At 38.8% G+C, this 13,469-nt stretch overlaps 1 protein-coding gene across 1 annotated transcript in view; it reads left to right on the top strand.

Moving 5' to 3' along the window:
* The window catches only part of sema6ba (sema domain, transmembrane domain (TM), and cytoplasmic domain, (semaphorin) 6Ba), a 133,881-nt gene that overhangs the window by 112,665 nt on the left and 7,747 nt on the right, over positions 1-13,469 (top strand). The window contains exons 11-16 of the mRNA XM_084411996.1: positions 369-500; positions 1,498-1,647; positions 3,518-3,697; positions 9,377-9,517; positions 10,994-11,071; positions 11,614-11,672. Of these exons, the coding sequence (XP_084268122.1) occupies positions 369-500; positions 1,498-1,647; positions 3,518-3,697; positions 9,377-9,517; positions 10,994-11,071; positions 11,614-11,672 (740 nt within the window). The remainder of the gene's footprint in view (positions 1-368; positions 501-1,497; positions 1,648-3,517; positions 3,698-9,376; positions 9,518-10,993; positions 11,072-11,613; positions 11,673-13,469) is intronic.

The raw sequence follows: 13,469 nt of genomic DNA, 5'->3' as shown, positions 1-13,469 counted from the left end.
TTGAGGAATATTTTGAAGAATCAAGCTCCAGTAGACTACAAAGCACCATGAAAGTGCCATAAAGCAGTCAATGTGTGTATTGTTATATTTATACTATAGCCTGTGTGCTTTAAAATAGCTTGAATATGCACTTGAGCTTTTATTAATCTGATGTGAGTGGCTGTCGAGACACTATAATGAGATGCTGTAGAGGCAGATTGGTCGATTAGTCTGTCAGCTGCAGTAAATCGAATAGTCCTGTTGTGACATGTCACTTTGACTTAGGGTAACAGCCTGTGTGTGCTTCTGTGGGACTGTATGTGTGTGTTTGAAGTGTGGTTTGGATCAGTGATGTGTCTTGACCCTCTTGGAACGCTGTGTCTACCCAGCATCCCCGGCTCGGCGGTGTGTGCGTTTGACATGCAGCAGCTGGCACGTGTGTTTGAGGGCAGATTCAAAGAGCAGAAATCTCCAGAATCCATATGGACACCTGTACCTGATGAACTGGTGCCGAAACCCAGGTATCAATCTTTCTATCTTTCTAGTATCTATCATGTTCTATTCATGTTCTGTCATTCTGTCTGTCTGTTTATCTGTCTGTCTGTCTGTTGTTCTATCTATCTCTCTCTCGTTCTCGTTCTATCTGTCTGTCGTTCTGTCTGTCAGTCTATATATCTGTCTATATATCTACCTATATGTCTATACAGTATGTCGTTCTGTCTGTCTGTTGTTATGTCTGTCTATCTCTCTATCTATCTCTCTGTCTATGTCTGTCTGTCGTTCTGTCTATCTCTCTCTTGTTCTATCTGTCTGTCTGTCTGTCTATCTATCTTTCTATTGGTCTATATATCTGTCATTCTGTCTCGTTCTGTCTGCTGTCATTCTGTCTGTCTATCTGTATGTCATTCTATCTATCTATCTATATCTATCTCGTTCTGTCTATCTATCTATCTATCTATATCTATCTATCTATATCTATCTCGTTCTGTCTATCTATCTCTCTCGTTCTGTCTGTCTGTCGTTCTGTCTATCTCTTGTTCTGTCTGTCTGTCTATCTATCTTTCTGTTGGTCTATATATCTGTCATTCTGTCTCGTTCTGTCTGCTATCATTCTGTCTGTCTATCTGTATGTCATTCTATCTATCTATCTATCTATCTATCTATCTATCTATCTATATCTATATCTCGTTCTGTCTATCTATCTATCTATCTATCTATATCTATCTCGTTCTGTCTATCTATCTATCTGTCTATCTATCTATCTCTCTCGTTCTGTCTATCTATCTCTCGTTCTGTCTGTCGTTCTGTCTGTCGGTCTATATACAGTATATGTCGTTCTGTCTATCTATCTCTCTCGTTCTGTCTGTCGTTCTGTCTGTCTGTTGATCTGTCAGTCTATCTGTCTGTCTGTCGTTTTGTCTATCTATCTATCTCGTTCTGTCTCTCTGTCTGTCTATCAAATAGTGAGTGTTTGGTTTGGACATTTGAATCGTGAATGTGGTTCTTTTACTTTTCTAGGCCTGGAGGATGTGCTGTCCAGGGTTCGAGATTCAGCTCCTCCAACGCCCTTCCCGATGAGGTGCTGAACTTCATCAAAACTCATCCTCTGATGGACGAAGCAGTTCCTTTGCTCGGACACAGACCCTGGATAGTCAAGACCATGGTTCGGTACGATGCATAGACCTACGGAACACAGAAAAAACGATCAATAAACCCCAGGATGCTTGTTATATGAAGTGTGTTGCTGAGATTTGAAAAGGTGAAGCGAAATTCTCAAGGCCTCCTAAAAGCTGTGCTGCTTTAACTGAAATTGGTTGAAATCTCAGGAATCAAAGCCCAAGCTCTGCTGTAGTATGGCTAATGTTAGCAGTACTGATACTCAAAGGACATCATTCTGTCAACAATCCTGTTAAGAGCGCTGCTACAGTGTCTCAAGGTTAGTGAGGAAAAAACATTAGTTAAACTATAACTCGAGTAGTGCTTCTGCAGAGGGTAAATTGCCTGAGGCCTTCAAACTCAGTACTTGTGAGTAACTGAAGAAAAACTTCTCTGCAAGGAGAAAAAATCAAGCAATAAATTGTTTTTTTGTATTGAAATGGCCACTGGGTCCTTTCACGATAACTAGAGGTAAATTGTCACAAAGGAGAGTGGTACTCTGGTGTGGGGAAAAAAGGTGGATATTTGATTGATATTCAATAACAGACCATTTTGACTTAAAGTGCCCGTATTATGCTATTTCAAATGTTCCTAATTTTGTTTTGAAGGTCTTCTACAGGCTTAAGGTCTTTGTTTTGAAGTTTTACATTCATCCAGGGTCAAAAACCTTCATTTTCTCATAATATAGATTGCTGCGTCAATTTTCTCACAGAGTCTGAAACAGATAAAGGAATCAGTCTCTCTAAATCAGTCTCTGCTCTGATTGGTCATATGGCCCAGTCTGTTGTGACCGGTCTACCGGTTACAGCGCATGTCGGATGTACAACGCTCATTACCAAATCTGAATTTCAGCTCCAGATCATTCTCAGCACTTTATACACAGTGAAACAAACAGTAACAATGGCGTCGGTTTTCCCATATCAATTCCAGTGCAAGTCCTCATCCTTTAAAAAAGTGCATGGATTTGCTTTCACAGCACAGAAAACAGTGTCTTCTCGACATGTCGACAACACAAACTAAACTTTTCCAGGCCTCCGCTACATCTCAACTAGAGTGTTTGAGGGCGGGTCATCAATGAACACCATAGGCTGGAATTATGCAAATTAGATTTGAATGACATGAAGAAAAATAGTCAGCTCAGGTTTTTCAAGCTTACAACAAAGTAGTAAAAGTACACATAAAGGAAAAGTTGGTGTGAGCTGTCATAAACTCCTCTGTGTTTGCTCTTTTTAATCCAAATTAAAGTCTGAACAGGGAGAGTATTTACAACTCTAATCTCTCATAACCCTTTTTAATTATTTCCTAAGCTGTATTAAGAATTATACACTAAGAATTGTTTAAAACAGATAGCATCAGTGCCAGAATCTGATTTGTTTAAAGCTATTGTAAAATAAATGACAAACATATCTGTGACCATCTGCTAAGTTAAACACAAAATCAAAATAAGGGTTTATTTACTTTCCTTATACATGTTCACAATTCATGAATGTTATTGAAAAGAAAAAAATGTCTTTGCAAGCTTTATTCAAAATGTAATAACTTGATTTTACCTCTGAAAGGACTCTCTTATTCCTCAGACTCGAAACTAGGCCATGTGGGTTGGGAAAATAATACAGGGTTAAATTCTTTTTCTTATTCAATGTTATGTTTCTCTTGGAAATATATCACTTTTTGGTTGCAAAATAGGTTGCAAATGCAATTTCATGTTGATTTTAACGCACTATTTTATTTGGCTACTGTAAACAGCTTACAGTTAGGATGATGAACTATATTATTGGCTGGTCTTTTATTGTCTTTCATCATACTGATGTTGCAACTGTTTTATAAAAGCAATAAGCTTCTATAATGCTGTGAATATTGCTTTATTTTCCTCACTTTTAAGGTACCAGTTGAACACTATGGTGGTGGACACTGAGGCAGGCCCCTACCGCAATCGAACTGTGGTGTTCCTTGGATCCACCAGGGGAACCGTTCTCAAGTTCCTTATCACACCCAGCCCGGAGAACCAGTACTCCAACACCAACACCTTTCTGGAAGAGCTGGAGGGCTACAACCCTGAAAGGTGATGAGATTTCTTTGCTTCAAACACTATTGTTTTTTCAGGCACTGTTCAGTTTTGGTCTATTTTGCTTGCTATTGCTTGCTTGCACTACTTTTCTTCTGTCAGACTAGTGGTAAGAAAACATCCAAAATACACATTTATACGGTGGCTGAGAGACCTCAATGCGCTGTAACTGAAGAAAACACATGCAAATAGAAAAAACACAGGCAAATTAAGAAAACGTTCTCATTAGTCTGACAACACGTGCTGCAAATACTCACAACGCAACCAAATACAGAAGCGCGCTGCAAATGGCACACCATAACGCTAATGTTTCAAGGGCACCCCAACAAGTCACAAATCTGACTGGCACATGCTTATTGTTCAGTGTCCACTCGTCAGTGGGGTTGTCGATGGCCTGAAAGGTGAGTTTGTTGTTTAATTTAACGTCTTGATTGTATGTGCATTGTGAGTATTTGCAGCATGTGTTGTCAGACAAATGAGAACGTTATCTTAATTTGCTGGTGTTTTTTTCTGTTTGCATATGTTTTCATCAGTTACAGCACATTGAGCTCTCTCAGCCGCCATACAATTAAAGTCAATGAAAATTCTGTCATTAATTACTCACCCTCATGTCGTTTCAAACCCGTGAGACTTTCATTCATCTTCGGATCAGAATGAAGATCTTTTTGATGAAATCTGAGAGATTTCTGTCCCTCCATTGACAGCTATACAACTACCACTCTGACGCTTCAAAAAGTTCATAACGAGATCGTAAAACTAATCCATATGAATTGAGCGGTTTAGTTCAAATTTTCAAAAAGAGACACGATCACTTTGAATTTAGGCTTTAATTAACCACACATCAGTTGTGGTAAACGGAAGCTCAAGCATATTCGCTTGACGTGTTACGCAGCACGTTTGAGCTTCAGCAAGAACCGATGAGGTTCATTCTTGTGTTACGCAGCACGTTTGAGCTTCAGCAAGAACCATTGTGGTTCATTCTCGTGTTACGCTGCTCGTTTGAGCTTCAGCAAGAACCGATGAGGTTCATTCTTGTGTTACGCAGCACGTTTGAGCTTCAGCAAGAACCGATGAGGTTCATTCTTGTGTTACGCAGCACGTTTGAGCTTCAGCAAGAACCGATGAGGTTCATTCTTGTGTTACGCAGCACGTTTGAGCTTCAGCAAGAACCGATGAGGTTCATTCTTGTGTTACGCAGCACGTTTGAGCTTCAGCAAGAACCGATGAGGTTCATTCTTGTGTTACGCAGCACGTTTGAGCTTCAGCAAGAACCGATGAGGTTCATTCTTGTGTTACGCAGCACGTTTGAGCTTCAGCAAGAACCAGTGAGGTTCATTCTCGTGTTACGCAGCACGTTTGAGCTTCAGCAAGAACCGATGAGGTTCATTCTCGTGTTACGCAGCACGTTTGAGCTTCAGCAAGAACCAATGAGGTTCATTCTTGTGTTACGCAGCACGTTTGAGCTTCAGCAAGAACCGATGAGGTTCATTCTTGTGTTACGCAGCACGTTTGAGCTTCAGCAAGAACCAATGAGGTTCATTCTTGTGTTACGCAGCACGTTTGAGCTTCAGCAAGAACCATTGTGGTTCATTCTCGTGTTACGCAGCACGTTTGAGCTTCAGCAAGAACCGATGAGGTTCATTCTCGTGTTACGCAGCACGTTTGAGCTTCAGCAAGAACCGATGAGGTTCATTCTTGTGTTACGCAGCACGTTTGAGCTTCAGCAAGAACCGATGAGGTTCATTCTTGTGTTACGCAGCACGTTTGAGCTTCAGCAAGAACCATTGTGGTTCATTCTCGTGTTACGCAGCACGTTTGAGCTTCAGCAAGAACCGATGAGGTTCATTCTCGTGTTACGCAGCACGTTTGAGCTTCAGCAAGAACCGATGAGGTTCATTCTTGTGTTACGCAGCACGTTTGAGCTTCAGCAAGAACCGATGAGGTTCATTCTTGTGTTACGCAGCACGTTTGAGCTTCAGCAAGAACCGATGAGGTTCATTCTTGTGTTACGCAGCACGTTTGAGCTTCAGCAAGAACCGATGAGGTTCATTCTTGTGTTACGCAGCACGTTTGAGCTTCAGCAAGAACCGATGAGGTTCATTCTTGTGTTACGCAGCACGTTTGAGCTTCAGCAAGAACCATTGTGGTTCATTCTCGTGTTACGCAGCTCGTTTGAGCTTCAGCAAGAACCGATGAGGTTCATTCTCGTGTTACGCAGCAAGTTTGAGCTTCAGCAAGAACCATTGTGGTTCATTCTCGTGTTACGCAGCTCGTTTGAGCTTCAGCAAGAGGTTTGTTCTCGTGCACCAAGCAGGTTTGGTTGGGCTTCAGTTTATGTTTACTGATCAATGTTTATATGTGAATAAAATACTAAATTCAATCTGTTCATCACATAAAGCGATCGAGTCTCTTCAGAAAATTTGGACTAAATCGCTCAATTTTAATGGATTAGTTTTGCATTTTACTCTTTATGAACTTTTTGAAGCGTCAGAGTGGTAGTTGTATAGCTGTCAATGGAGGGTCAGAAATCTCTCAGATTTCATCAAAAAGATCTTCATTCTGATCCGAAGATCAGGGTTTCGGGTTTGGAACAACATGAGGGTGAGTAATTAATGACAGAATTTTCATTTTTGGGTGAACTATCCCTTTAGATGTTTCTTTTATTACACTTTATCTATGCCCACATGTAGATTTCAATTAAAATATATGTTAATGGCCGTTTTCTCGAAATGAGTTTTTCGAGTACACTGAGCCAGAAATCTCCACTTCAGCAGCACAAACTTTCCCGTTTTATTCCTATCTAGGTTTTTACAGAGAGGTTTGTTAATATATAATTGCAATAAAAAAATTATTTAAAAAAAAAATTGTGCAAATTATGTGAACCTGGCTTTATGTTCTGATTTCTATTCTGGAAATGTATGCATATTTAATCAGATAATGCCTCATTTGCATATTTAAACAGAAAATTTCACAACAAAACTGCAGCACGCTCTTAGAACAGAACGATGTCGTCCGCTGGTGTGGACGTTATTATAGTTATCGTTATAGGTATGAACGGGCCTTAAGAATGCGACATCTATAGATGCATCTATACATCTCCTGCCTTCCTGATAAGACAAACTTGTTTCAGTTTTTGGACACGGACTTTAAAAAGTAAGGAAGGGGGATCAAGTTGTTTTTGTCCTTAGCGTCCTTTAATCTGCTTCCAGACTGAATTTATTTTGAAAAATCCATTTTTATCAAGCAGTTTCCCACAGTTGTTTACTGTTGTTGATGTTTAGCCCTGGATTAAAAACTTTCGCACAGTCAAAGAGAAAAAGATATTCAGTATCAAATGCAATGGAAGAAAGAAATCCATGATTTTTATCCACAAACAAACACACAGCACCTCTAAAAAAAATGTCCTCAAAAGCAAACGGAGGTAAAACGATTCAACAGGATTTCTGATTATTTTAGTGCGTGCGTGTGTGTGTGTGTGTGTGTGTTTGCGAGCGTGTGGCACTCTGATGGATGAAAACATGGCTGGGGTTTTGAAGATGAAAGGCAATACCTGTCTGGAGGAAGAACAGAGAGATGCATGCTGGGACATGAAGGCGAGTTGTGTGGCGGTTGAGATAAGGTTCTCAGTTGGATGCAGCGCTCGCTGAGAAACACACACACACACACACACACACACACACACCTGAAACAAAGAGATCACTGTGTCTGCTTGACCTTCTGTCTTGCCTCAGGTGTTCTCTGGATGACATCCAAAACTCTCACACAACTTCCTGTAATGCGTCTCATTTGTCTTCGAGCTATTTATCAGTGTTTAGATTACATGCCTGATATCTGTGGACCAACTGTTGAGGAGTTTCTCTGAGATGCCGGTGTCCTAATTTAATCAAAGATGTTGCAGTAATTTAATGCTTTATTAGCGGACAGTTAATGTGTGTTGGAAACAAACCAACTTCGACTTAATCTCTTTTAGTGTGTATTTTTGGGCTGTTTGCCACTTTTTACAGACAGTCACAGACAGTAGAAAGAGGACAGGAGATTATTGAAGAGAAAGAGAAAGGGGGAATTTGATCAGGAAAGTTGAACAAAAGTTGGACAAAACTCAGAATTTAAGAATTTGCCCAATTTCAGTTCATGAGGTGGAATTTGAATTTACTGAATTACAAATCATTCCATGTATCCAAAATTGCATGCTGTAGGTACCACATTTATGTTGTATATAGTATGATAATGGGCAGTATGAATGAAATTCGAACGTACTACATCCGCCATGTTGTTACTAGGGGTGTGAATTATCACTGGTTTCGTGATTAAATTCGATTACGATTATCATGTCAACGATTCGATTCAATATCGCGATGTGTTGCATCCTCACTTTTCAATATTACTGTACATGCCTACATTTTCATCAATGAATATAAGCAGTCAGATATGTGAACTCCATTATTATTTTATCTGCTCCAAGAAAGTATACTTCCTGAATGTAGCAAACATCAAACGCATCTTAAATCTGAACACACACTCACACCCGCACGCAAAATTTGTACATTTTTAAATAGTGGGTGCATTTTTTATTACTCGCTTTTGTGTTTCACCTCCCTCCGCCATTTTACGCTAGCACGATGCACATATGTGACGAATAATGCATCGCAATGCTTCGATTAATCTCAACACCCCTAGTTGTCATTATCATGTGACCTACCAGCGTCAGTTGTGTCACTTTACTGCCATTCATAAATCCTCTCCTGTGGCCACATGGGATAGTAAAGTGTTCATCAAATGCGCAGAATCTTGGCAGAATTAGTAGGTCATCCGAGGAGTTTTCACCTAGCATTCTTCGAATACTATGTATTTGGACATATTACTCTTTTAGTGTACTATAGTAAGGAAGTATGCGATTTCAGACGCAGCAATTGAAATTCAATAGGTAATGCATTTTGGGGAAAATAGTCTGGTCCATAAATTAACAGTTTAAACGTTAGGGAATACACTTTTATTCAGGAAGAATGCATTCAATGAATTTAAAATGACAGTAAAGATTTTTACATTGTTACAAAACAAAACTTTTTCATGGAAATGCTGTTCTTTGAACTTCATATTCATAAAGACTCCTGCTTCAACATTGATAATAAGAAGAATAATTATTCAGCTTAATAATTATACTACAGGAATAAGTTACATTTTATAATATATTTGAATAGAAAACAGTTATTTTAAATTGTAGCAATATTTCACAATATTACTGTTTGTACTGTATTTTTGATCAAATAAATACAGCCTTAGTGAGCATTCTTTTAAAAACATTAAAACATCTTACCAACCTCAAAGTTCTGAACAATAGTGTATGTTAGTGAAGTTTCTTTATACCCTCTCTCTGACCCCTTTTTGCTACTGTACCTTTTAGACTAAATGTAAATGACATATACAACATGTAAGTTCTATATGTAAATGACCTCTGTAATGATTGGCTAACCTCTTCGCGTGTGAAACGAGTTTGAACGTCTCCGCCAAGCTGCTGAGCACGGGTGGTCATACTGTATGTTAATGACCTCGTGACTCATGGAGACGCTGATGTGAAGATGTTGGGTTTTAATGAGTGTGTGCATCCGTGTTCTAGGATGTGTTTAGTTGTAAAAGTACAGGAGTGGTTGTATTGATGGTTTTCTTGTGTGTGTGTAGGTGCGGCGATGACTCTGTGCAGGCACGACAGCCTCTCTCTCTGACCCTGGACAAACCCAGTCACACACTCCTGCTGGCCTTCCACTCCTGTGTGGTGAGAGTGCCTGTCGCACGCTGCCAACTGCACTCCAGATGCATGAAGTAAGAACACACGCACACACTCAATCTGTACACTGATTAAACACACTCACATTCACACACGCGCTGTCGTTTTCCATCTTAAACTAAACTGTGCCACCCAAACGCACTCTGCTTCATCAGCGGCTTTGAAATTACTGTGACCCAGCTTTTACAATTTCCTTCAGACAACACACACAGTTCTCCTGGCCCGTCTCCCGTACGGCACATTTGGAACGGTTTCTTCCTGTGTAGCAGTAAAGCTCTGGTGCAATTCAGCCGTGATTAATGGTAGAGGCTTTGATTGAGTCTGCTGATGCTCTCTCATCTTGCGGGACGTGGTACAGTGAGCGCACTCGTACCATCTGCACCAACTCAAGTCTTTCCAATCCACTTTGTACGTCTGCAGCACCATGTGCTCGTTTAAATGACTCCTGCGCCAGCACATCATTTTACCATGGGTGGCACAAACCTCATTTCCCTCCATGCACAGACTCGCATAAATAAATGCATTGTGTTGTTTATTATAAAGTATCAAATCATAATTGTGAAATGAAAATTGTGTATGTTTCTGTCATTAAGTTTTTATTTCAATATTCATATGAAAAATGCATATTTTCATAAGAATATTGAAGTAATAACTAAAGAGTTGTCAAGGGTAAAACATCCACATACATATGATTTTTTTTTTATTACAATAATGAGGGAGAAGTAATAGTTTAATTAAATAATTAAATAATAATTAATATAAATTAATTAAAAAATTTATTAAATAATAAAAAATAATACATTAATACTTCTCCATATATATATATATATATATATATATATATGGTTTTATTATTAATTAATTTTATTTTTTTATATTTTATTATATGTCAGCGTTGGTTGCAGCAGAGATGAAACAGGATCTAAGTGCAGCAGTCTTTAACTTTAATTTCAAGAACAATATCATATGTTCACAAAACAGAATCTCAGGAACAGGAACATGCTCAGGAACAGAACAACCAACTAATCGTCGTTTAATAGCCAATATACTCAGCAACAGGCGAACACGTGTTGGCAAACACCTCTAAATGTGAACGTGACCAGACAAATAGTGAAGACTATATAGTGAACTAAACAAGGTAATTAATAGAACACAGCTGGAACAAATGAACTAATGACGTGACCATGGTAACTAAAGAGTGGCGGGAAATCAAACAAAGGAAGGCATGAACTGAAGAAATACAAACTAAAAGTCCTTGAACTGAATAAATCTCAACATAATGGTGACAATATAATTGCATATATTTAGAGAAGTGAAACTGGAGAGACAGATATGACAATCAGAAAATAAGAATGCAGTCCTGTCTGTCTCTCTCTGTTCATTCAGTCTCTGTATATCTCTATAAATCACGATTTATGTTTTCTGGTTTTGTTTTCTGTATTCATTATAGAAGAGGTTGGTATAGTCCTCTGTAATAACATTGACATAACATTGTGTGTGTGTTTGTGTAGAAACTGCATTGCGTCCAGAGATCCATATTGCGGCTGGACCAGAGGAAGTACATGCTCACTCCTGCGGCCAGGCACCAGGTCAGATCCATGAACCATGAACATCCTCTACACAAATATATAAATGCTTGGCAAAAGCGTACATACCTAACATGCATTCAAACCTCAACTCAAGGGGGCGATAGAGTTACCCTCAATTTTCAGTACCACTCCCGTCAACAAACGCAAATGATTTTACACAGGTTTCTTGAACACTCATATAGCCAGTGCTGATGTGTTGATGTTTTGGTAGCGCCACAGTGTTTGCATGTTATATTGGGGTAGGATGAAGTACTTTAATATAAAAAAATACACTGTAAACCAGATGTGTTATTATTTAGGTAGCTATCTAATCATAACTTGCTCAGTAAAAAAGTCTGCCCTGACAGTTGTTGACCTGAAAAAGAAAGCTGACAGTCGAATGTGTTTTGGATTGTGTTCGGACACATTTCTGAATGCAATGATGCATCAAATTGAGTTTGCATAACTAGAAGCGTTTACATTCACTTGCATAGAATGCATGTCATGTATCTAATCTGTGAATTTGCGGTTTATGTTCAAATCCGTTTTCTCCTGTTTTGCAGATTACCTTTCGTGCAGGACGTTGAATACGGAAACACCTCACATCTCGGAGACTGCGACGGTGAGTTTGTGAACCTGTTTAGGATGTGCCCTTTAGCTTCCCCGAGAGAATTCTCTAGAAACTCTTCAACAATACAGAGAAGATCCAGTCTGGTCTGGTTCGAAAGGTTTGCTTAAGCAGTCAAAGTCACAAGAAAGTCACAGTTTGGAGATGGAGGGAAGATAATGAGAGAGAAAACCAGCCTTGAGTCTTTTCTTTTTAGAAATTAATTAATTCCTTTAAAGTGAGTTAGTGACAGTGTATACATTGTTAAGAAGACAAAAGATGGTTTATATTTTCTAAACATTCAGAAGCTTAGATTCGCTGTAAATCCGCTCTAAATTGCATTTTGCAAGGCTGGCAGCATATGAAACACTCACTGTCATTCTCTGATATATTCATGGCTCAGACCGCTTAAATATGTTCCAAAGTTCAGATTTAGCAGAACGTGGAACAGCAGTGAAGTTCTCAAGTCTCTTCCTCAAGAGCACTTGAACATAACAGACTGCTCAGACAGAAGAAGTTATATATTGCTGCAGCCGTATAGGTTCAGCTGAGTCATATACGAGAGAGATAGAGAGAGAGAGAGAGCACAGAATAAAGTTCACTGGCTTAGTACGCTAGTGCTTTCAAGGAATCTGTCTCTGTGAGATAGTCCCAAGATAAAAATGGAGAACAGCAGCAGAATATGAGTGTCTTGTTTGGATTGCTAATGTCTACACACAGTTTAGTTAAGGAAAAGAATGACGGCCGTATTCTATGACTTCTTGAAGTAACTAACTGAAGTTTTTAGGAGACACAACTGGATTTCGGTTATGTGATATGACCTCCTGTTTGAGAACCAATGGCATAGAATCAATAGCGGGGCTACTGGGGCATGTTGTCACACTATATGTGGTAAGTTGTCACAATAGGAATCTGCCATTAAGAATCTATTTTAAGCTGTTTGGCTCATTTTTAACAGTTAAGAATTTGAGAATTTAAACAAAACAACTTACAGTATGAATCAGTATCAGTATGGTTTGTAATTAGTAAATTACAGCATATAAATGTGACAACTTGACTAAAATTTAACAGGTATGAACAAGGTCTTTAAAATGTTTTGCGATTGGACTTTTGACTCAAACCCCTGAGATAACACGAGTTATGCGTCTGTGAAAAACGGAAAGGGAATGAAGAGAATTAAATCAACCCCAACATCAGGAGGCAAAAAAGGGAGCTTATTGAATTGATCATTGAAGAGAAATTTAGGCACGTTCATAATATAACTGAAAATCAACCCATAGTCTGTAAAATGTGTGAAATGATTTGGCTTTCAGATGTGACTCAGAGTCACAGGCTCATTAAACTCAGCACTCCTGTTAAAACAGCTCCAGTCTGCCGGTCATCTACATCAAACGGCTGTCCTCTTCTGTCCTCACTCTCTTCATCCATCGCATAGAAGTTCAGTCTTATTTGAAACATTCTGAGATGAGTGAGACACTGAATGCCTAAACAGACCAGAACAGAGATAAAGAACTGAGTTTGTTCAGAGCGTGTTTGAAATCACTGTTTGATGCTGCATGCTGGAGTTTGACAGAAGCCATATAGCCATATAGTTTATCCAACCATGAGCAGTGAGGTATTTTCTCTTTGTTTTGTCAATATTGCTGAAATATACTAATTTAGTCTATATATGGCATCCAACTTTTTAAAGGTTTGGATATTTTTTTTATGTTTTTGAAAGAAGTATCTGTGATTTTCTACTTGAATATATTTTAAATATCATTTATTCATGTGATGGCAAAGCTGATTTTTTTTTATCATCATTACTCCAGT

Source organism: Rutilus rutilus (genome assembly GCF_951802725.1).
Source record: "Rutilus rutilus genome assembly, chromosome: 6".
Lineage (NCBI taxonomy): Eukaryota > Metazoa > Chordata > Actinopteri > Cypriniformes > Leuciscidae > Rutilus > Rutilus rutilus.
The sequence above is the reverse complement of the archived record's forward strand: the minus strand, read 5'-3'. Positions and strand labels throughout refer to the sequence as shown.